A 21,911-nucleotide genomic window follows, 5' to 3' on the forward strand; every position below is an offset into this window, starting at 1 on the left:
CGGAGGGAACGTGCCACGACAGGGCTGTCACAGTCTGTCACAGCCGGGCCACGCCTGCCACCTGGTGGCACGGCCCGGGCACTCGGGCAGGGACCACAACCCCTCAGGTCCCAGTCCTGAGGCAAGGGTGGAGAGATTCCCCACCTCGGATCACCCCAAGACACCCATCAAAGATCAGGCAGCAGCCTGACCATGCCACAAGGTGCAGAGGCAGCTGCAGCAGCCGGCAAACCAGGATTGGGGAATCAAACCAGCAGCCCCGGGGAGCTGGGCTCAACCCACAGAAAGGCCTTGCACCAAGAGCGAGTGCTGAAGCTGCTCCTGCTTCATCCTAACCTGTTCCTATGGACAGTAGGAAAGACCACCCCCAGCTTCTGTGTGGAGGCTGAACAAGACCCACAGCCAACAGCAGCGGTAAAGGCAGAGCTGAGGGCTGAGCCTTGCCCTGCTTGTCTTGGTTCTTGGGAAGAGGACAGGATGGACAAGGCAGGCACAACACAGGCAGAGGAACAGGAAGGCAGTAACTGAACAGCTGCAGGACACCTCAGGAAGGACAAGGTTCACTGTCACCCAGCCTGCAGCAGGCTCCCCACGCTGTGTCCAGGGAGACCAGAGGAAGCTGAGGTGGAGCACAGGAACCTCCCCACAGGTGGCACACATACTGGCCCCCCACTGGGCCAGCAGAGGCTCCTGGGCAGGACCACAAGCTGCAGACACTGCTGCTGGTTCTCTCCTGCTCCTACAGCTCTGACAGGAAGGGCTATACAGAGATCTGACACTCCACCAGCCATGCTGGGAGCTGTGAGAAAGACACTGGTAACAAGGCACAGTGCAGGGATAAAAGGAGGGAGGCGAGCTGAGTGCCATGTGGAGCAGACTCCAGGATGAAGTCTCGTCAAGGAAGAAGTAGAATGACAGAAAGGACAAGCAGCATTGGCAACTTAATTCTTCATTCACCCACCAACAAACAGAAATAGGATATTTTCTGGATGTATTTCTTTTGGAAATGAGCCAAACTGGCAACTAGAATCAAAGTCTTCAAAAAGTCTATACAAAGATGTATCATACAAAATGTACAGGAAAATTTTCCAAAAAAACAAAGACAGACAATACAACAAAAGGAAAGCAGAGACTGTTTGAAACCACAGCTAACAGGTCCTGCTGCTGCTCCAGAGGGCAGGAGCAGCAGCTGGACAACACACTAAAACACAGAATACATTACACTATATACACGACCGTACAAAGATCAGTGTCCCCCTTGGTCTAACGAGGAGCTCTCCAGCATGAAGTTGGGTCAGTTCAAACAATCTGCTCATGGAAGTGTTACATGCCGAGCAGGGAACAACGTCCAAGGGAATGAAATGGTCAGCTCTAAACCAAAACCAGAATATAGCCAGGTCACCGAGGCTACAGAGATTAACAGTCAGTTCCTGCTAACAAGGAAGTGCTTCGCAGGCCAGAGGCGTTACTCCATCTCCGTGAAGCGGGCGAACATGGCTTTCCGCACGGCATCTTTGTATGAATCCGCAGTGGAGACGCCGTAGGAACTGCCCTTGGCTCCCAAGCCAGCTCCTCTCATTCGTACTTGGGCCTGCAGGGGAAGAGAGACATGTTTCAGCTCTGCAGTGAGTGGCTACACCACCACGAGGGCACTGCCAAAAACCTCCATCAGTCCAGCCAACCTTCCCAAGTTCCCATGTGGATCCCCACAGCCATAAACACAGACACAGGAGACCAGAGTACACACACCACCTCATGTTCACTGCCTTCACGCTACTCTGACCCCACCCCAACAGGAGCAGGAATGAAACTGCACAGAACAGTTCCTAACAGCGTATGTAAGGCCAGGAAAGGCAACAGGACGAAGCCCGTTCTGGGGTACCACTGTCACAGACCCTCAGGAGTGATTGCCAAAGGAAGGAAGCACAGCCCTGCCTCTGCTTTAGCACCCGATGGGACAAACAGGCGCAAGAGCCAACGTGAACAGCGGCAGCTTTACTGTGAATGGCAGAGCTTATTCCTCCAGAGATCCTGAGCAGCAACTGCTTCTGGTTAAAAAGAAAGAAAAGCACCAAACCTCCTCAAGGAGACATCCCTCTTACCTCAATGGGTGCTGTGATGCCCTGACATTTCCTTCCCAAGCCTGAACCTTCCCTCCAGCCCATGGCCTGCAGCATCTTGTTGCCAATATTACTGTTGTCGAGGCCATCTTTGGTGGGTTGCTCGTAATTCCTGCAGGAAGAAGAAATGAGTAAACCCAACTGCTCATCGTGCACTGAAGCCATGGGTGAGCAGCTTTGGATACATACACCGTGCCAGCATCATAGACCTTCTTGCGCTTGGGCTCCGGGGGCTCTGGGATGCCGTACTTCTCCCGCCTCTCAGCCGCTCTGTCTCTGTATTTCATCTGCATAAAGCAAACACAGTTACCATGGATTCCAAGACACTTCTGTTCATCTTTGGGCTATGGGAGTCAGCTAAATGCCTGCTGCTGCAGAAAGCTATATATTGTAGCCCACTAAAATTAAAACCACAGGCAGCAGGACCCCAGACCCAAGTCCCTGGAGAACATCTGAAGCTGCACTGAGGTACGAAAGTTTCTGGTCCCAGTCTGGCAGCCCTGAGCTGGAGGTGGAATGACCCTTCCCTGCTAAACAGTAGCTGTGGTTTATGGGACACTTTTTTCCATGTAACAGGGCAGCTCTGAACCTTGACCAGAGAAGGGGTTGGCTTACGAGGATTATTTCGAGTGACGTGTGTCAGGATAAGGAGAGCTCAACAGATCACCTATGCAGGTTTTCCATTAGCTACTCATCTGCTCATCTCAACACTGACCTCTCTCTCACGCAGCTCCAAGGCTTCAAGTTCCTGCTCGGAAAGCTTTGATCTTCTATAGATATCCATGTTTTGCTGAAACAAGAAGAGATTCACTTTAACAACATGAAGTGCACAACAGTTCTTTTAAAGTAGCTGAACTTTGGGAGAGCAACAATCCACTTGCATCTATTTTTAATAGTTTTCCAAACAGCAATATGCATCGTGGCTTCGGTTTACACACTGAATTACGGCATCCAAGTACCTTCCTGACCACATAGTGCAAATACCTTGTGCAAGTCAGATAGCTGCTGATGCCTAATCAGAGCATCTTTGTTTGGGAATTGCCTTCTACACAACAGACAAGCCATCTTCTTCCAGTCAGTCAGCTTCTCTTCCTCATTCTCCATTCTTTCCAGTAAGTCCTCATCGTTATCGCTGTCACCGCTGTAGGCAGCCACGAGGCCACGCTGGAAAGGAAGGACAGCATTAAGGGCAGTGCCAACAGTTGGCAGCAGATGTGTGTTTATCACAGGAGGAGCATTGCTCTCCCATTGCTAAGGATGAAATCACAGAACGGGTAAGTCTGGAAGAGACCACTGGAGCCCATCTAGAATGACCTCCCTGCTCAAGCAGGGTCCCCCAGCACATACTGCTCAGGAGTGTGTTATGACAATCTTTAAGTATCTCCAGGGAAGGAGACTCCACAACCTCTCTACAAAACCTGTTCCAGTGCTCAGTCACCCTCACAGTGATAGTTCTTGTGTTCTCTTGGGGCAGGTTCCAAAGGGCTGGCCTTGGCAGTGAAGACTGAAGCAAAGGCAGTGTTCAGTATTTCAGACTTCCCTGCCACCTCTGTTTCAAGGGTCCGTGTTCTATTCAGTAATGGCCCACATTTTTATAGTACTGCAGCTCAAAAGAACCACATGCTACATGGCTGTTAGACTTATTTTCCACTAGCCAAACAATACTTTTAAGTACACCATATTTAGAAACCTCAAAACCTCAGCTGAGCTCTTGAGGCTAGAAGGAATCACAGCCTTTCTCAGCGTATCTCATCACTCACCCTATTGCACTTGCACTTTTTACAGGTGAGATCATGGACATGCAGGCTGGAAAGCAAGTATCTGCTAGAGCTCCTCTCCAGTGCTTTACCAGTAACCTTTGGTAACACCTCTGCCAGGTATCACACTCACCTTCAGCGGATTTTCATCATCCCCGTTTTTCAACACCTCTGGCAAGATCTGCTGTCGCTCAGACAGAGCTCCCTGGATGAGACAAGACCATCATGAGAACTGAGCTCTCTGCCACACCACCCCCTGCCACACACCACTGCCAGCACCTTCACCTTTTTCTCAAAGAGTGCAAAGCCTGCATCTGCAGCTGCTGACTCCTTCCGCTCCTCCTCCCTGGTGCTCAGTGGCTGGAAGCTGTTCTTGAAGTTCTCTTTCTGCTTGTTCAAACTCTTTGCCCAGCGCTCCATGTCTTTAGCAATCTGAAATGCCGAGTGGTTTGCTCACACAGCTTCCCTCACAGCTATCAATCTCTTATGACACGCATTCAATCTCACATGCAGTTTCAGAAGAAGTCAACCCACTACCTTTTATTTTTAAATCCCGGCACACTGGATGTAGTGCAGCTGTTTCCCTGTATACAGTGTTCAAAGATACCGCAGCTTGCTGTTTTTACTGTACAAACCCTTCTTATCAAGCTAATCCTCTAAGTGACGGCTCAGTTATACTCCCACTGGTCCTGGCAGGATTCCATAAGCACTCCTCCTATGCAGAGCTTATTTCTGCACTGAAGCCTTGCCAACTCCACCTCTCCTCAGCCCCCTACAATGCCTGCAAATTGCAGGCATGCACCCCCATTTAATAACCTAGGATTTCCTTTGCCATGAAAAAGGAGAACTATTATCACATTCCACAGAGCACTTCATCCCCGTTGTGATCCCATTCTGTCGTTTACCTGTTGAGCTGTTTTACTTTTAGGCTTCTCTTTCTTCTCCTTCACTTCTTTGGTGGTGGTTGTGGTAGCTGTCTGTTGGTACGTGACACCTTCTGCAGCAGGCATGTATGTCTCCTTCTCGCCATCCCAGTACAGGTACTGCTGGGTTAAGGCATTGTAGTAATACTGCCAGAGGGAAGGAGAGGTAGAACAGTTAAAACAACTCACATGAGCTCGGTGTCCACGGGAGAACCCAAGCAAGCTGATTCAGACTACTGCATCACACGGGAAGGCGTTTTGTAGAGTCCAAACAAGTTCTGCAGACTCCACAGAGGAGTCAAAAGACAGGAAGTGGCTGAAGCCTCTGTCCCCAAACACAGGCGGTGCTGCCCAACAGCACTATGGAGAACCTTTTGCTTCTCCCAAGAGACGACCCACCAGAGCCCAGAGCTGGGTGCACTTTGCTGGGCACTCCGCAACGACATAGCTCAGTTACAGTGGCTGTGACAAGCGCTAATCCTATATGGGCCAAATTTGGAGGAAAATTAAGGAAAGGAAAGAAAAATGAAGGGCTATACCAGGGGGAAGTCAAGTCCCAGCTCTACACACACTGCCGAGAGTTATCTGCAACATTTGGTATGTTGTGCACTTCAAATGTCACTAATATGATGAGAGATAGGAAACTAATGGACCTTAACAGTTAAGACATGTGGGAAGAACTTGTGTTTACCTGGGAATTAGGATCATAGTAGAGCCCTGTTATAGGATCATAATAATATCCTGAAGATTCATCATATTGGTAGGTGGAAGTGTCAGGGACAGCTGTAAAAAAATTAAAGTGTGGGACATGGTCGTTCCAGACGAATTCAGACAGGTATCTTTCTACATTTCAGGTAAAATTCGGAGATTATTTAGCAGCCACGACGGCAGACACGTCTGTAAAGGGCTCTTAAACAACCGTGCAGCGAACGCGTTCCAGGGGCAGCTTCACCACGACACACGGTGACAGAGCACTCGGCCAGAGCCGAGTCCCTCTCTTGCTACACAGTGACAGAAACCTGTCCCCACGAGCAGCTCCCGAGCACTTACCGTACTTGGTTCCAGGCACGACGCCAGTCGGGGGAGCCGCCTGTGCCTGCGCGCTAGTGGTAGGTGGTGCTGATTGTGTCTGAAAAAAAACCCCAAGCCGGCAACCTCCATTAGAAAATCTGTCACCAAGGCACAAGAAAACAAGGACAGCAAGCCAAGGCATGAGCAGCCCACCCCACGCTACAACAGCCAACTCCTCCTCACCAGGACACCTGGTACTCACCTTCAGCAAAGAGCAAAACGATCACAGAAAACAAATGGCAGGTGACTTGCAAACACAAGCGCTGTGACTAACCCATGGACACTCAGCCACTTTCTGTACCACCCACTTTAAAAAAAGCAAAGGCTACAGCTGAGCCTATATCCCACATAACCCTGGCTTTGACAGCAAGGACTCATCAGTGCTGTAATTACCGGAGAGTCAGGTGAGTTTGTCTGCTGATTATACAGCTGAGGACTCTGGGACACAACTGCAGCTGTGGTGGTAGTGACCGGAGCTCCTGCCAACAGAGAGCAGTAATGCGTAAGCCCGCTAATTTGTAAAACAAGACTGCATCCTAGGGCTAAAATTACTTTGTTTATAGTTTCAGCTCCTAATTCCAGCTCGAGCAGCCAAACAAGGCAATAAGCATTCAAAAGGAGACAGATACACAGTGAGTATTTTCTACACAGACAAGGAATAGTTTCCTTTTCGGGAGGAAATATTCTGTTCCCAAAGTCAGCGATTCCTGGCCTCTGACAACGCTAGTGCTGAACACTTGCTAGAGCTGCTCACATTGTTCTCATGAGTTCAAGGCCTTTGCCAACAGTTTGAAACAGAGGTTTCTCTCTCATCTTGCACAAGCAGTTGCACTTCAACATATCTGTTACAGTTCTCTATCAACACAACCTCAGACGCAAAATCGAAAGCAAAATAAGCCAAGTCTCCTTTTACACAGCAAAATAACATAAAGGCTGAGGCAAAATACTATCACTATTTCAAAATTAGCATTACAATTATATATCAGCACTACCTGATATGGTAGCTGTGTCTGTGTCCAACACTCCTTGATTTTGGTAGTACTGCTGATAATCCTGGGAATACTAAAAAGGGAAATGAATGACAACACAAGGTGAGTGGATACTCAACTTACAACAAACTACTGGTTACAGCACAACCTCCACTACTAACCTGAGCATACTGTGAGTAGCCATCCTGTCCTGACTGGAGGTAGCTGTAGTCAAGGGTGCTGCCCTCTCCAGTCTGTGGCTGAAATTCAAGCAAGGTGATTTTTGTCAGGAACAGGTAAGTTACTGCATTTAAGAATTTCAACACTGCTTAGGCTCCAAACTGACTGTCAGAGCAGATGTGTCATAGCCAGATCTGCCACTGGTCAATTCAATCAGGCAAGTGGCCAGCAGGGAAATTATGTGGTCTATGAGCAACAGCCCCCAAGTCATACCTGAGTGGACGACCACTGAGCTGCAGCGATGGCTGTACTTGCCACAGAGAAGGCGCTGACTCTGTTACCGTCTGGGAGAAGCAGGTCTCTGCAATCACAAAAATCAGCCATCTCAGTAAATGTAGTTTTCGTTCTGTAGTTTTCGTCTGCCCCTACACGTGGATTTCTTGGTAGTTATAAAACATTTTGAATGTAATGAATGAGCCAAAGCACTGCTTGGCAAGCAAAGGAACTTCAGGTTCATTGTTGTACAGTCAGTAATAAGTCAGTGGGTCTCCAAGGAAACAAGTGTGCTATGCACACAAGCAGTTATGCTGTTATCTTCAGGGGACTGGAAAAAGGGGAGGTGGGAAATACTGTTTTCACTCTCCTCATACACAGTGAAAAGCAGGATGCATGCAACACAAGATACATAAGGGAAACAAAACTCTGGAGTTAGAACAATTTAGAATAATCTTAATAAAAGCCTGGGTGACAACAATAAACCTCCAATATAAATGGGGGGGGAAAGTGTGAATAAAAAACCAAAAACCATAATCGACTGCTATTGCAACTCACTTTCTGGCACTCTTTGCAAAGTCAACACCAATTGTTTTGCCGTCAATTTTTAACGGTGGCTGAAGACTTTGTAAAATCTGCAGCAGTTGAGAAGCATCCTACAATGAGAAATACTCATTATTATGAAAGGCAGGTTACTGAGGGGGATTCAGAAGTTCCCAAAGCTCCACCTTTTCATATGCAGCTGCTGAAAAGAGCTAAAGTCATAAGAACACCTCCATCTCTTCATGCTATACACATGCACAGTGCAACCGATCATATACTGAGCTTTTCCATGGGTTGTTCAGTATGAAAAATATTCCAAAATCTTAGCTTTATAAAGCCCCAAATTACTCCAAATGGGAGGCCAGCAAGATTGAGATCAGGCACCCATTTAAGTCCAACAACCTGCTCCACTTTGACTGAAGAAGATCCAAACAGATCATACTGCTGATCAAGTTTGGTATATAGACTCATTATTTAGGTTGGAAAGGACCTTGAAGATCATCGAGTCCAACTGTTAATCCAGCACTGCCAAGTCCACCACTAAACCACATCCCTCAGTGCCACATGTACCTCTAGGAACACAGACTCCAGCACTCTTCAGGGACCCCATGCCAGTACCTAACCTCCCTGAAACTTAAGAGGTTTTCCTTGTACCTCACTGCAATTTCCCATGTTTCAATTTATGACTGTTCCCCATTGTCCTATCTATGTATACTCGACAACATATGTCTGCTGTCCCCACAACCTCCCACTGGATGCTGCAGAGAAGAGCAACATCTGCCTCCTCCTCCTTTCTCAAGGTGGAAGAAGCCTAATTCCATGCACCTTCCCCCACATGATATGCCCCAGATCTTAATTTTTGTGAACAAAAAGTCCCAGACCATCTTCTTTCAAACTGCAGCTACTGATGAACAGTTCTGACACACCGAATGTCCATTAACCCTCAGAGATCTGGGGCAGTCCTTCAGACAGCTCAAGAACTCTAAATGAGCGCATAAGTAAGGCCCTCACCATGGCAGACGACAGCTGCACAAACGCAAAGCCTCTGTTCTGCTGGGTCTGCTTGTCTTTGATAAGACGAATATTGTTGACGGCCAGGGATGCGTACGGAGACAAGGCAGTCATGATGGATTCCACTACCGTGTGAGGAGCAATGTTTCGGAGAATGATGGCTGGGGAGAAGAGGTACAACATCAGTGCACACATTAAGGCTCAGCAGAGTATTTCACGTCCTTCAGCGGGCAGGCTGAGGTATGGGAAGGACTTTTAGTACATTTCACATTCTACAATACATTTTACATTCACATGTATACATTTCATATTCTACAATAAGTCAAAGATAACTTACTATCACAATAATAATCCACAGACTGAACGGCTTCTGCTGCTCCAGGTGGTACCTCCTGTTCTGAATCTTCGTAAGAAGAGAAAATATTTTAGTCAGGACATGGCTCATTCAGTCAAGCTCAAATTTCACAAGCCAGCCTAGGACCTACAATAAACTTTGCTTCCTACACAGGTCAGGATTTCCCACAAAATCAAACACAATAAAGAGATCGAGGTAACATACCAAATTTGTCCGCTCCACAGCGGAAGCATTTTAGTCTCCTTCTGAAGTTGTAGAGGCAGCACTATGATGAACAAGAGAAGATCAGTAAGAACTTGGATAATTTGTAATAATGCTGCAGTTGCTGTAAAATAACAAAACTCAGACATTCACACAAAATAACACAACAAAGCTAAACCCACCACATTAATCCAGAACATCAAAAGCCACCCTTATCTGTACCACAGCTGCTTTTCAGAACATCCCAGCTACTTTTTCCCTAGTCATCCCAAATCAGTTAGTTATTTTAACCGTGTGGTCTTTAACTTACAATCCCAGGCACAGTAACTACTTTCAAACGCACAGTGGAACGCAGGCTGGGGAGTAAGTTTACTTTATGGGCAAAAGGTGTAGTTAAAGGCTGACAGAACAGCCTGGTCTTCATCTTACTAAATCATCTCACCTTTGAGAGGTTAAACGAGCAGTGCACAGCAGGTTGTAGCAGAACAGCAGCTTTTTGACACTAGATTAGTCATCATCTAATGACTTCATACTCAGTATCAAGGACAGCTCGTGCCCATCTGTGTGTCTCTGGGGGCAACACTGCTGTCGCTCTGTCTCCATGGCCATTACAGCTATGAATCTTTTTCATTCCCTCATCTCGCTATGCCTACCACGTCCTATGGACAGTAGGAGGGCATCTGAATCACGTGTCACTTTGTTCAAACCACTGAGCTAGTGGAGAGCACTGAGTCAAGACAAACTTCCTCCAACAAAAACACACGTTGTACCTTGTTGCAAAGCCAGTCCTCAAATTTAGGTCTGGGGTTGCTGTAGTGCATTGCAATCTGCTTCCCTTGAATCACCAGCTTTTTCTGCAAAAGAAGTGGTTTCAATTATTCCTGTATCGAGACACAAATGTTCATTTTCCCATGGCAGAGCACCCTTCGGAGGAATCAGTGCTCCTGAATTAAATGGACAACATATGGGGAGGATGTGGAGGACAACCACGGCCACCTACACCCTGCCCATCCAATCCTGCAGAGAGGAGGACGAGGGCAGTAAGAAAATGGGATGTGGAGCAAAGATAAACGGAATCAGGGAGTGTTGAAAAAGCTGCCAAACACTAAACGCTGACATGGAACCAGGAAGTGTCTCGAAGGAGACAAAGTCCTAATCTGTTGCGTTCAGCATTAACACATTTTTAGGAGTCTCTTTGCCCCCACATTTCTATTCACTGCTGGTATAGCACTGAGCGACTTTTTAAACATGTCCTTAGGTAACTGCTTCACTTCATCCCCTACTCCGAATACCCCAGACCTTTTAACCACCATATTTGGATTACTTTTCCAAGCACACTTCAGAAGTGTCCCTTTGAAAATACAGTAATTCCTCCCAAAGGGACCCTGCTTAGACTTCTTGAAGGCTGGATTACAAGTGGCATCAACTGAAATATAACTCAAGTGGTTTCATTTGACTAATGCCTCGGTTCAATTGGAAGCCTGCACGAGAGGTTTGTGTTCTTCATTCAGGCAGGAGCTCTCCAAAATGAGTAACTAGACTGCATGCGAAGCTTCTCCAGGGGTAGGAAAAGTTCATAATGCTTTCAGCATGTCCTCTCACTCTGACTTCAGAGGAGTTAGGAATTTACAGCTATTTAAGAAGCCTTGACTCTCAGCCTCACGCTTTGCCAAGCATGGGTATGCAGAATGCCCTTTCAAAATATGGCCATCAACATATTTTGGTCAAACAGGTGGAAGCATGTCTGAGGAAGTGTGTGTTAGAGGCCAAACCCCAGACATTGCAACAGAAAAACCGGTTTTTTTGCAGGTTGATTTACTGCAGAGGTACCACAGAGTGTCAGGACCAGTGGCTTTTCTGACAACAGGGTCTGACAGATCTAGCACGTAGCATGAATAAGGCTCTCACATTCTGCACAACTAAATAGGGCAAAGCCATTGCTCCTACCGGCAGGAGGGAGGGTTGGAGGGCCCAGCACTCACTGGATGTGCACACATAGAAACAAGGCTGCTGGTATAGTTGCAATACATCATTCTGTCATGTAAGTCAGCAACCCGGCTGCTGGGGACAGGCTACGTTTTCCCTACTACTGGGGTGGCTGGTTACCGGAGTGAATTTGAATTTATTTCAATAAGTTACAGATCAGTACAGCTTTGTATACATTAAAATAATCTCATTTCTGAAAATGCGCTCAGCGTTAATTTCTTGATATAAGTCTTTTCACTGCATCCACCAGACCTACTGAGCAGCATGTCAGGAAAACAGAATCCGAAGGCTGCTCTCTGGCTGGAACATCACCCACGGTGTGGGACTTGTGAAACATTATTCCAGCACAAGGCACAAAAGTTCCATCTTCTGGAACTGTCATGATTCCCATTACAGTGCCATTGCTTTATTATAACATAAACAGAGCAGAAAACTATTCATCATGCTGCACCAGGACCTTTGCATCAAATACTCAGGTGCAAGAGAAAACAATGACTTGATAGTTTTCTCATTTTGAGAGTAACCTGTTAAAACAGGTTATGAATACTCAAAAGCAGCAAAAGCAAGTGAAACTGCAGTACCACAGGAAAACCTCATGGGAAAACAAACCAGAGGACTCTTACTGTGTTCTGGCTCCTGATGAAGTCACACTAACTAAAAAGCCAAAATACAGAGAATAACAGGTGTGAGAACTCACTCTACCTAATTTAGTTGGATAAACATGCTTTTTCCTCTAGAAGTGCCAGTTCTCCCTCTTTAAGTGGGGGAACAGCCCCTTGTCTTTCAGGGTTAATAACTATGTAACACGGAGATCCGGTGCTTTCTCTGACAGCAGAGAAGGAAACACCAAGTGGAAATGAGCTAGGATTTTCTAAGGGCTACTAGCCAAATCTTCACAAGCCAATTAAATCACAACCAAGCCATTTAAAAGAACGACACATTTTACCAGAGAGTGCTCAAAATGGTCAATTTTCTCTCCTAATATTTCTCTCCTTATATTTTGTCCTACTGTTACAAATTTTAATATATACAAAGCTTTTAGTCTTTTAAATCACTGTTATGGAACAAACCACTCCTTCCACCTCTATTTTTTTCCTTTTTTTTTTTTTTTAACTGTACAGACTTGTTCCATTTTCAGGAATATCTAGACTTGGTGAGTGAAGCAACCTGATTGGCTTCCATCCAGCTGGTAGCATCTTGAAAGTGATAAAACTCCACGAAGGCGAAACCACGGCTTACACCTAGAGACAGCATTCAGATATAGACGGGATACTTGTGTTAGTCAGTTCCTTTAAAACAGGCGAATCTCTCTCCAACTGCTTCATTACTTCATGACAAAGCAGCTTTACAAATGCGACGTCAACTGCTGGGATCTGCTCGTTATTTTGCCATGGCAAGGAACCAAGCTGCCTTAACTGGCTACATTTCACTCGATTCGAATCCACGTTTAAAGGTAACCATGCAACAGACTACATATTATTAAATGGGTTTACACTATTATTACTTACCAATACCTGTTAACAAAACCCCCTGTAGACAGACTTCTTTTAACATGTTGACCAGCTATCTATAAGTCTTCCAAAAAGCCACATTCCTTAGCCATGGCAAACCCTTTTTATTTTTGGTTGGTTTTTTTTTTTTGGTAATGCATGTGCTTGCAGTTTGGGGACAATTCTGGATACTCTTTTGGGCTGGGGAAGAGGAAGGTGATGTCAAAAACTGGATTAAGAGCTCTCACCTGTCTTTCTCTTCATCAGCCTCACGTCTGCAGGCTGAGGACCTTCAAAGGACTCAATAAGCTCGCGAATCTGTGTAAGATTTTGATCAAACAGTTAAATTTTTCACATCTTGGCAGACAGCTAGAAGTCACAAAAGCAACCTACAGTACATACAAGTGGTACACAAAACATCAACAGTCTCAGCACTGTCTCAGAGACAAAGAAAACCTTTATGGAGAACCCAACAGGGTTCTGACGAGCACCAGAGAGCCCACACAGCCCTTTGCTACACTAAACCGTCATCCTCACTCAGGCCACAGAATCATCCAGAATCTGAATCCCTATGATGTTGTGTTCCAAGGTAATTTGTGCTAGATTTGGCTAACACTATGCTTGACCCCAAGTTTTTAAAAGGAACATCCCTCTCTCCCTGCATATCTCAATATCCCTCGCTCCTGGCAATGAAATACAAGCAGCCTACACTGCAGGGCTCCATGGTGAATGTATTGCTAAGTCTCATGCTGAAGTTCTCATCCTCTAACAGATCCCCTCCAGTTTTTCAGGAGATAAAGCAGATTTGTGAAGAACGTGTCCTCAAAGAAAACGCTACAGAGACGTCAGTTCTTCAGCTGTAATAAAGCTGCTTAGGCTGTGGCACAGGCAACGTAAATTGCTGGGGGAGGCATGGAGGAAAAAGAAACACCAAGTTTTTAATGCCACAGCAGAAGATAAAAGGTCTTTCAGCAGCTTTCACAGAATTCAAACTACATTACGTACAACAAGGTTGCTCAGCAGAATCAAAACTGATCTTAAGCTACTCATTTTTATGCTGACTGTAATTAGTATCTTCAATGCAAGTAGCTTTTTCTCATGAAAAATGTGGAAAAAGCTGAAAATTGCATACACAACCAGAAGTGTTGAAGTAATGTTAACTTAAGAAAACAACTAGCAGTTCTGAGATGCATTGCCTACACTCCCAAGATGAGTCCACAATTAAACACTCATATAAACTATGCTACAGTTACTGCACGACTGTAGAGCTACAATATCAATACCTCGGAAACAAAAAGTGTTCTGAAACACTTGTGAAAATATTAGAGCAGTAAGTGGTGATTAAGACATTCAATATTAGGAGGGCAGCAAATAATCAGTAAAAAAAAAAAAAAAGGAAAACAAAACGCCGCAGAAACGGTGCAAAAGCATTCTCTGTGTTAGCAATCAACACACAAACACCTCAGAGGCAGAGGAGTCGCCTGCCTGAAAACAAACTGGAATAGCTCAGCTTTTACAGGGCTAACCCTCAAATAACAGTTGTGGGCGTACAGCTTGGTAACCAAAATAATCCAGCAAGGAAGGAAAAAAAACAACTAAAAAAATTATAATCAAAAAACCTAAAGCTTTAACATCTTTCTATTAAAGGAATCAGATAAGCAAGTACCAAGCTCACATATAATTGCTCTGTCAGCTCAGCAGCAGCCATTTTATGACTCCCACAGCTGTGCCTGCACAAAGCAGCTTTGTGCGGGGCTGTGCTTGGCTGAGGAGCTTGGTGTCTGTGTGAGACCCCATCAGGTAGAACTTCTGACCTCAATAAAGACCAGAAAAACTGAAGGAAGTGCCGCCTCTGTGTCTCAGTCCCCCTCCCCTCTCGCTGCGGTGGGAAGAAGCCAACGCCTGCCTCTTCCCTCCAATAAAAAAAAGCAGCGAACAGCACGTAGCTTAAAATCCACTCGTGCAGAAAGCATTCAAACATGCATGAAAAAACAACTATTCGCGGATTGTTTCATTTGAAAGAAACTCGTTAACGCTGAACTGACCTCTGTCACTCTAACAGTGACAGTTCAAACGCTTTCAGGACTCAAAATGGCAGCTCGGCAGCGCTGGAGAGGGGCCACCATGATGCAGCGTTCAACAAAATGGCAGCAGCCGCCGCTCCCGCACAGCCCTGCCCGGCTACTCACATCGTTCTCCGTAACCGTGATGGGGAGCCCACGCAACATGATGGTCTTGCTTTCTTTCTCATCGTTAATATCGTTCCTGTAGTCGTGCTCTCCGTAATCGCCATCGGAATGGTATCCGTCCTCTGACTTGTCGCTGTTCCTGCGCTCCCGCTCCCTCTGTAAGCCAGCGCCCAGAATTAGCCCCCGCGACTGCCCGCAGCGTGTGCCCGCAGTGCCACCGGCCCAGGACAGACATGGACACCGAGCCCCGGCCCGGGGCTGGTCCCCACGGCCTCGGGCATCGCCCCGGGTCGCACCCGGCCCCGGCCCCCCCAGCCCCGCACACCCCGCCGTGCCGGCCCCGCTCCAGGCTCCCCCCGGCCCCGCTCACCTCGGGGCTATCGTAATCGCGGCTGTCGTAGTCTCTATCGTAGTCTCGGCTATCGCGACTGTCGTAGTCTCGGCAATCCCGGCTGTCGTAGTCCCGGCAATCGTAGTCTCGGCTGTCTCTGCTGTCGTAGTCGCGGCAATCGCGGCTATCGTAGTCGCGGCAATCGCGGCTGTCGCGACTGTCGTAGTCCCGGCAGACCCGGCTGTCTCGGCTGTCGTAGTCCCGGCTGTCGTAGTCGCGGCAGTCTCGGCTATCGCGGCTATCATAGTCTCGGCTGTCGTAGTCCCGGCTGTCGTAGTCGCGGTAGTCATCGTAGCGGTCACCGCGGCGCTCCTCACTAGACCTCTTGTAATCATCCCTGCGCCGGCTGCGGGACTCCCGCTCGTCGCGGTCCTCCCTCTCCACGATGGAGCCGTAGCGGCCGCTCCGCTCCGTCCTGCTCACCCTGCGGCACAACAGCGGGCCGAGCTCAGAGCGTGAAGCGCCCGCCGCGACTCCGCCACTGCTTGCCTGCCCGCCCGCCCCCCTCCCGTCTCCCCCTCGCCCTCCCGTCGCCGCTCACCTCTTGTCCGAGCCCATGCCGCCGCCTAGGATCCGCAGGCAGCCTGCACAGCGCTGTCCGGCACCTCACGCCGAGCACACCCGCACAGCGCCTCTCGCTGCCTCGCCACAAAATGGCGCCGAGGGGACCGCCCGTCTTCTACCCAGCGGCCACCGCGCGCCACGACTGGAAGCTTCCAGACGGGCGCATGCGCAAAGGGCGGGCGCGAGCGAGGCACGCCGGGAGATGTAGTTCCGGGGGTGCGCAGGCGCCGTTTAAAGAGTCCTGCCCGGCCCCCCCACGCGGGATTGGGATACTCAGAGCCCTGTCCAGCCTGGCCTTGGACACTGGCAGGGATCGCAGCTGCTCTGGGAAACGTGTGCCAGTGCTTCACCACACTCATCATAAACATTTCTTCCTTATGTCCAATCTAACCCTGCCCTCTGTCCCTTTAAAGCTGTTACCCCTTGTCCTGTCGCTCCACACTCCTGTCCAAAGTCCCTCTCCAGGTCTCCTGAAAGCCCCTTTAGGCACTGGAAGGGGCTCTAAGGTCTCCCTGGAGCCTTCTCTTCTCCAGACAGAACAAACCCAACTCCTCCAGCCTATCAGTAATTAAAAAGCTGCCACGGGCTGCAGCCCTTTGAGGGGACACCATGAAACTAAATCACTCAGGGGAGCACAGGGGGCTGTGCCCCCACCTGCGCTGCTTGGGCTGATGTGGCCAAGCCCAAGAGTTATAAAGCCAGCAAGGCTTTGGCCCCAGCAAGGTTGTTCTCTCCATGTTCCCAGCACGAGGCACAGCTCTGCCTCCTGCCCATGACAGCGGTCCCCGCTGCCCACACAGCCCCCCTGCCCACACCCACACCCCTCAGAGTGGGGCTGCTGGCAGGAGGAGGCAGCTATTGTTGAGAACCCCCCAAGCTACATTCAGCTCCAAGGATGTGTTCAGGTTTTCCTCCCCGCCTGACCCTCAGCCCTGCCTGTTTGATGGGTACTCAAGAAAAGATATTTAACACGCAAAATGATGCTGGCAACATTAACTCTTCAAGACTGTTTTCTTTGTCTCAGAGCATGACGAGGGGAGGTGGTGGGATGGAAGAGCAGCCACTGTCAGGGTCACTGCTCGTCCAGAGAGTGTTTGGCAGTGCAGGCAGCAGTGCAGGCAGTACAGGCAGCAGTGCAGGCAGTGCAGGCAGCAGGCAGGCCTGCCACAGGGTGCATGCGCTACCCGGAGGCGTGGCAGCTGTTTCTGTTGTCTTCCCTGCCTGTTGCCTAGGGAAAAAGTTTCTCCTCCGGGCAGGCTGCCCGACCAGCCCGAAGGCTGTAGGAGGCTCCTCGACAGGCAACCCCGGGCAGCAGGAGCAGGTAGGACATGGCTGCTCCCCGCTCCTCTGCCCCCTTTGCTGCCCTCACCACTACCTGCTTGGCTGGGACCAGGGGAGTGAAGGAGACAGGGGCTACCTGAGACCAGCCGTGCCCAATTCAAAGCACTTCACTGGGCTTGGGAGGGACTGGAAGGCATTGCGTGTTTGGGGGGGATTGGCATTGCATGGTTTCCTCTCCTGCATGGCTCTGGGGGCACAGAGCTGTGGGAGCTGTGAGGATACACACCTGTGGATTGGGGGTCCCTGGTGAGGGGAGGTTGGGGCCAGCAGGGCTTTCCCAGCTCCCCTCACCTCTCCAGCAGACCCTCATCCTCTTCCAGCTCTTCTGACATGAGTTTGCTGAGCATGCAGCTGTGCCCCTTCCCCCGTGATCCCCCTCAGCTCTGTGTCACTGGGCTGTTTTCATTTTGGGGTCTCTTGGGGGCTGAAAAGTGCTGAGAGGTTCTGTCCCCCATGCCAAACACAGGGATAAGGCTGAGACATTTTGTGGGCAGAGGTCCCATCCCTTTCTCCAACCCGACTGTGGGCTGGAGGATGAGGAAAAGCTGGACTTTCCCGGAAGGACTTGGCATCTCTCACCTCCTGCCCTGCCTCTCCCCAAAGGACTTTGCTGGAGGATTAAGGCTGAGCTGCCCCCGCGGGGAGGCTGAGTCATGGCTTCCAAGCGCCCTTCGTCCTCCTCGACACAGCACAGGGAAAAGAAAGCGAAAGGGGAAGAGGGGGATGACACCTGGAGCTCCACCTTGGCAGCCCTCAAAACTGCCCCCAGGGAGAAGCCCCCTGCCACCATCGATGGGCCGTGCCCCCTGAGCACGGCACCAGGTGCCCAGGTGAGAGTGGGGCTGAGGTACCCAGAGGGGCTGGGACGGGGGGACATGGGCAGGAGGGGGAACACCTGGGCAGCCACCTGCTGACACATAGGCAGCTCCAATTTTCCATGCAGACCCCCCTGTATCCCTGCTGCGCCCTCCCCATCCCCAAATGCTGCCCAGGTGCCAGCCCAGGCCATGCCATTCACTGTAGGTCTACGAGGACTACAACTGCACCCTGAACCAGACCAACATCAGCGCCAACAACAACAAGTTCTACATCATCCAGCTCCTTGAGCACAATGGTGCCTACAGTGTCTGGAGCCGCTGGGGCCGTGTGGTGAGTCCACCCTGGCACTGCCCGCCCACCCACCTCCAGCTGTCCCCAGCCTGCCTTCAGACCCCCAAAGGTTGAGGATGAACCTGGTGGTCCCCATCCCTTTTTCCTGGTCCCAAAGCAAGCAACAAAGTGTCCTGTTATAGCCCTTTGCTTGGGGGGCTTCAAGGACTTTCCCACCCACGACATGGTGAGCCTGGCTGGGGCACATGGCACCTGTCACTGCAGTGAATGTGACATTACAACAAGGAGTCTTGGAGTCTCTTCCCATGCTGGTGGCTCAGCACGTCCCTACTCTCTGCCCACCAGCCCTGCCATTGCAGCCCCCCCTGAACCCTGCCTGCTCCCTCCAGCATGGGGCTGGTGGGGCAGGGATGTAGGAGAGGTCCTGAGCACTGCTATCCGCTGTCAGGGGGAGGTGGGCCAGTTCAAGCTCATGCCTTGTGCCTCCCTGGAGGCTGCCAAGAAGGACTTTGAGAAGAAGTTTCGGGAGAAGACCAAGAACAGCTGGGCCTCAAAGGAAAACTTCATTGCCCAGCCAGGGAAGTACACACTCATCGAGGTGCAGCCAGGGGCTGGGCAGGAGGTGGAGGTTGCCCTCAAGGTGAGTACAACGGGCAGCTGGGGTGTCACCACAGTGGGATAGTCCTCATATCCCACTCCTGGGCTACTGGACACCAGTACAGGTATCCTACAGGACGTCCAAGGGGGTCACCAGGATGTGGTGGGTTCTGAGGAGGGTCAGGGTGCGTGCTGAAACAGCCTGCAGGCAGAGATTTGGGGCTAATGGGTTGAAATGGAGTGGGAGGGCATCTTGAATGAGAACTGTGGGCTTCTGGGTGGAATCAGTCATGGAAAATGGAGGCAGCACTTGCCCGTTGCTTTGCTGCCCAGGGGCTGGGCTCTCCCCACCAGGCAGCTCCCACAGCCTCTCACAGGCGATGCTGGGGATCTGCAGGTGGATGATGTGGATGGGAATAAGGTCTGCAAGCAGCGGGTGCTGCCCTGCACCTTGGACAAGGACACACAGGAGCTGGTGTCCCTCATCTTCAGCAGTGACATGTTCCGGGACGCCATGCAGACCATGAATATCGGTAGGAGGTGATGGATGGCATGTGCTGGGTCTGGGGGCTTCAGCTGGGGTGTGCAGGTGGAGGGGTGAGTGGGGCAGAGGTGCTGATGGATTTTAGAGTATCCCCTCTACCATCCCGGCACCTGGTGGGACTGTGGATACCCTGTGCCGAGTGCCTGCATGTGCCCGTGGTGATGCTTGGAGGTTCTTGTGAGGCAAGTGGGGTGGATGGGGTCACCTGAGCCCTCCCCAACACCCTCCAGACGTGAAGAAGATGCCGCTGGGGAAGCTGAGCAAGCAGCAGATTGCAAGGGGCTTTGAGGCACTGGAGGAGCTGGAGGCAGCGCTGCAGGAGCAGCCCCCCCAGGCCTCTCGCCTGGAGGAGCTCTCCTCTCGCTTCTACACCATCGTCCCCCACAACTTTGGGCGGGCACGGCCACCCCCCATCAACTCCCCTGACCTGCTCCGTGCCAAGAAGGACATGCTGTTGGTGAGATGCCAGGGCACGTGGTGGTTGGCATCCCTCCCCAAGGAGGGCTCCTGCATGTGGGGCAGGGAGCTGCTGGCAGGAGTTTGGGCTTGCCCTGGTCCCCCCGGCACGGTGCCCGGCACTGGTGGTGAGGATGTCTCTGGTCTGTCCCTGCCAGGTGCTGGCCGACATTGAGGTGGCACAGAGCCTGCAGGCACAGAAAGTGAAGGAGGAGGAGAAAGAAGTCCCGCATCCGCTAGATCAGGATTATGCCCTGCTCTGCTGCCAGCTCTCCCTGCTGGACTCAGCTTCCCGGGAATATCAGGTGCTCCTTGTGCCACAGTGTCTCATAATGGGGAGCACCTGTGCCAGGCCTGTGGGCACACCAAAAGGTCCCCACTGTCCCAGGGGCACCCTGGGCATTGCTGGGATGGCTGCCTGTGGTGACATTGCTTTCCTGCCTCCCTCCCTGGCAGCTGATCCAAAACTACGTGACACAGACTGGGCACAACCTCCACATCCTCAACATCTGGCAGGTGGCCCGAGCTGGTGAGGTGAGGTGGAGATGATTTGCCCCATCTTACAGTGTGGAAGCCCTGGTTGCACCCCAGGATTGTGTTAGGGCTCTGGGCTTCTTTACCCAGTGGGGGCTTCAGCCCAGCTGGCCAGGGTTGCCCGCTCTCCTGCCCCTCCATCTGGGCTCTGGGGTAGGGCTGCGGGAGTGGGTGGCAGCCCTCCATGCCTGGGCATCCACATCTCCCTCTATGGACAGCCCTTAGCTGTGCATCTCTCCAGGATGAACGCTTCAAAGCCCACAACCTCCTGGAGCACCGGCGCCTGCTTTGGCACGGCACCAACGTGGCGGTGGTGGCGGCCATCCTGAAGAGCGGGCTGCGCATCATGCCACACTCAGGAGGGCGTGTGGGCAAGGGCATCTACTTTGCCTCTGAGAACAGCAAATCAGCCTGCTACGGTGAGGGTCCTGGGACGAGAAAGGCTGCTTGGGATGCCCGCAGGGTCAATGTGAGCCCGGCTGCCTTCGCATGACCCCTGCCAGGCAGCTGTGGGCTGGCAGGCCTGTGGACATGCCAAGCCCCTTCCCTGCATGGCAACTGGTCTTTCTGTCCCAGCATGGTCTGGGCACAACGAGATGGGAACACCAAGGGTGGTGTTATTATCTCCATCCCTTTCTCCCATGTCAGTGGGCTGCACATCCAAGAATGTTGGCATCATGTTCCTGGCGGAGGTGGCCCTGGGCAAGCCCTACCGCATCACCCGTGATGACCCCTCGCTGTGTCAGCCACCTGCTGGCTATGACAGTGTCCTGGCCTGTGGCCAGACAGAGCCAGGTGAGTCTGGGGCAGGAGGGGTATGGGATTTGTGGGGCAGGAGTGAGCACAGGGCAGGGGGGAGGGAGGCAAGGTCTCAGGCTTGACGTGTTGATGGGGGTGACTTCTGGCCCAGACCCTGCACAGGATGAGGAGGTGCTGCTGGATGGCAAGAAGGTGCTGGTGTGCCAAGGCAAGCCCATCCCCATGCCTGCCTACAAGAAATCCTCCTTCAGACAGAGCGAGTACCTCATCTACCAGGAAAGCCAGTGCCGGATCCGCTACCTTGTCCAGCTCCGCTTCTGAGGGTGCCCAGGAATCCTGTGGCCCTGGCCCAGCACCAGCTGGTGATGCCCACTAGCCCAGAGGATAGTGATCTGTACTCTGGCCACCTCACCTGGGGCTTGGCAAGGAACAGGCTGGTGTGGGGACAGAGCTTGCTTTGAGGCGAATAAAAGCACCATGCCTTGTACCGAACAGTGCTCGTGCTTTCCTGCCCTCGGCAAGGTGCATGTGGCGTAGGGAAGGGTGGA

At 50.8% G+C, this 21,911-nt stretch overlaps 2 protein-coding genes across 10 annotated transcripts; one reads left to right on the forward strand and one right to left on the reverse strand.

Moving 5' to 3' along the window:
* Positions 1-974: 974 nt before the first annotated feature.
* RBM5 (RNA binding motif protein 5) lies at positions 975-16,153 on the reverse strand. Its single transcript, XM_064667743.1, has 24 exons — positions 16,000-16,153; positions 15,438-15,882; positions 15,068-15,223; positions 13,127-13,196; positions 12,556-12,629; positions 10,173-10,256; positions 9,406-9,466; positions 9,184-9,249; positions 8,847-9,007; positions 7,851-7,948; positions 7,293-7,380; positions 7,022-7,099; positions 6,864-6,933; positions 6,265-6,350; positions 5,851-5,929; positions 5,492-5,583; positions 4,783-4,947; positions 4,163-4,309; positions 4,011-4,082; positions 3,105-3,284; positions 2,836-2,910; positions 2,310-2,407; positions 2,103-2,232; positions 975-1,591 (listed from the first exon to the last, which is right to left on the reverse strand). The coding sequence occupies exons 1-24, from the start codon at positions 16,014-16,016 to the stop codon at positions 1,466-1,468; spliced, it is 2,718 nt and encodes a 905-aa protein (XP_064523813.1). The 5' UTR covers positions 16,017-16,153; the 3' UTR covers positions 975-1,465.
* An 877-nt stretch (positions 16,154-17,030) lies between these two features.
* PARP3 (poly(ADP-ribose) polymerase family member 3) lies at positions 17,031-21,850 on the forward strand. 9 transcript variants are annotated; one of them, XM_064667749.1, is made up of 11 exons: positions 17,221-17,343; positions 17,967-18,193; positions 18,387-18,512; positions 18,922-19,113; positions 19,468-19,603; positions 19,845-20,071; positions 20,229-20,375; positions 20,527-20,604; positions 20,846-21,067; positions 21,253-21,399; positions 21,515-21,850. In XM_064667749.1, exons 2-11 carry the CDS (start codon positions 18,017-18,019, stop codon positions 21,737-21,739), a joined length of 1,677 nt encoding a protein of 558 aa, XP_064523819.1. In that variant the 5' UTR covers positions 17,221-17,343; positions 17,967-18,016; the 3' UTR covers positions 21,740-21,850. The 9 variants fall into 9 exon arrangements, 8 of the variants coding, with proteins under 8 accessions (XP_064523821.1, XP_064523814.1, XP_064523816.1 ...); XM_064667750.1 differs by having other exon boundaries at positions 20,846-21,023; XM_064667744.1 differs by lacking the exon at positions 17,967-18,193 and having other exon boundaries at positions 17,035-17,343.
* The last annotated feature ends 61 nt before the right edge of the window (positions 21,851-21,911 follow it).

The sequence above is a fragment of the Pseudopipra pipra genome, chromosome 11, assembly GCF_036250125.1.
Source record: "Pseudopipra pipra isolate bDixPip1 chromosome 11, bDixPip1.hap1, whole genome shotgun sequence".
Lineage (NCBI taxonomy): Eukaryota > Metazoa > Chordata > Aves > Passeriformes > Pipridae > Pseudopipra > Pseudopipra pipra.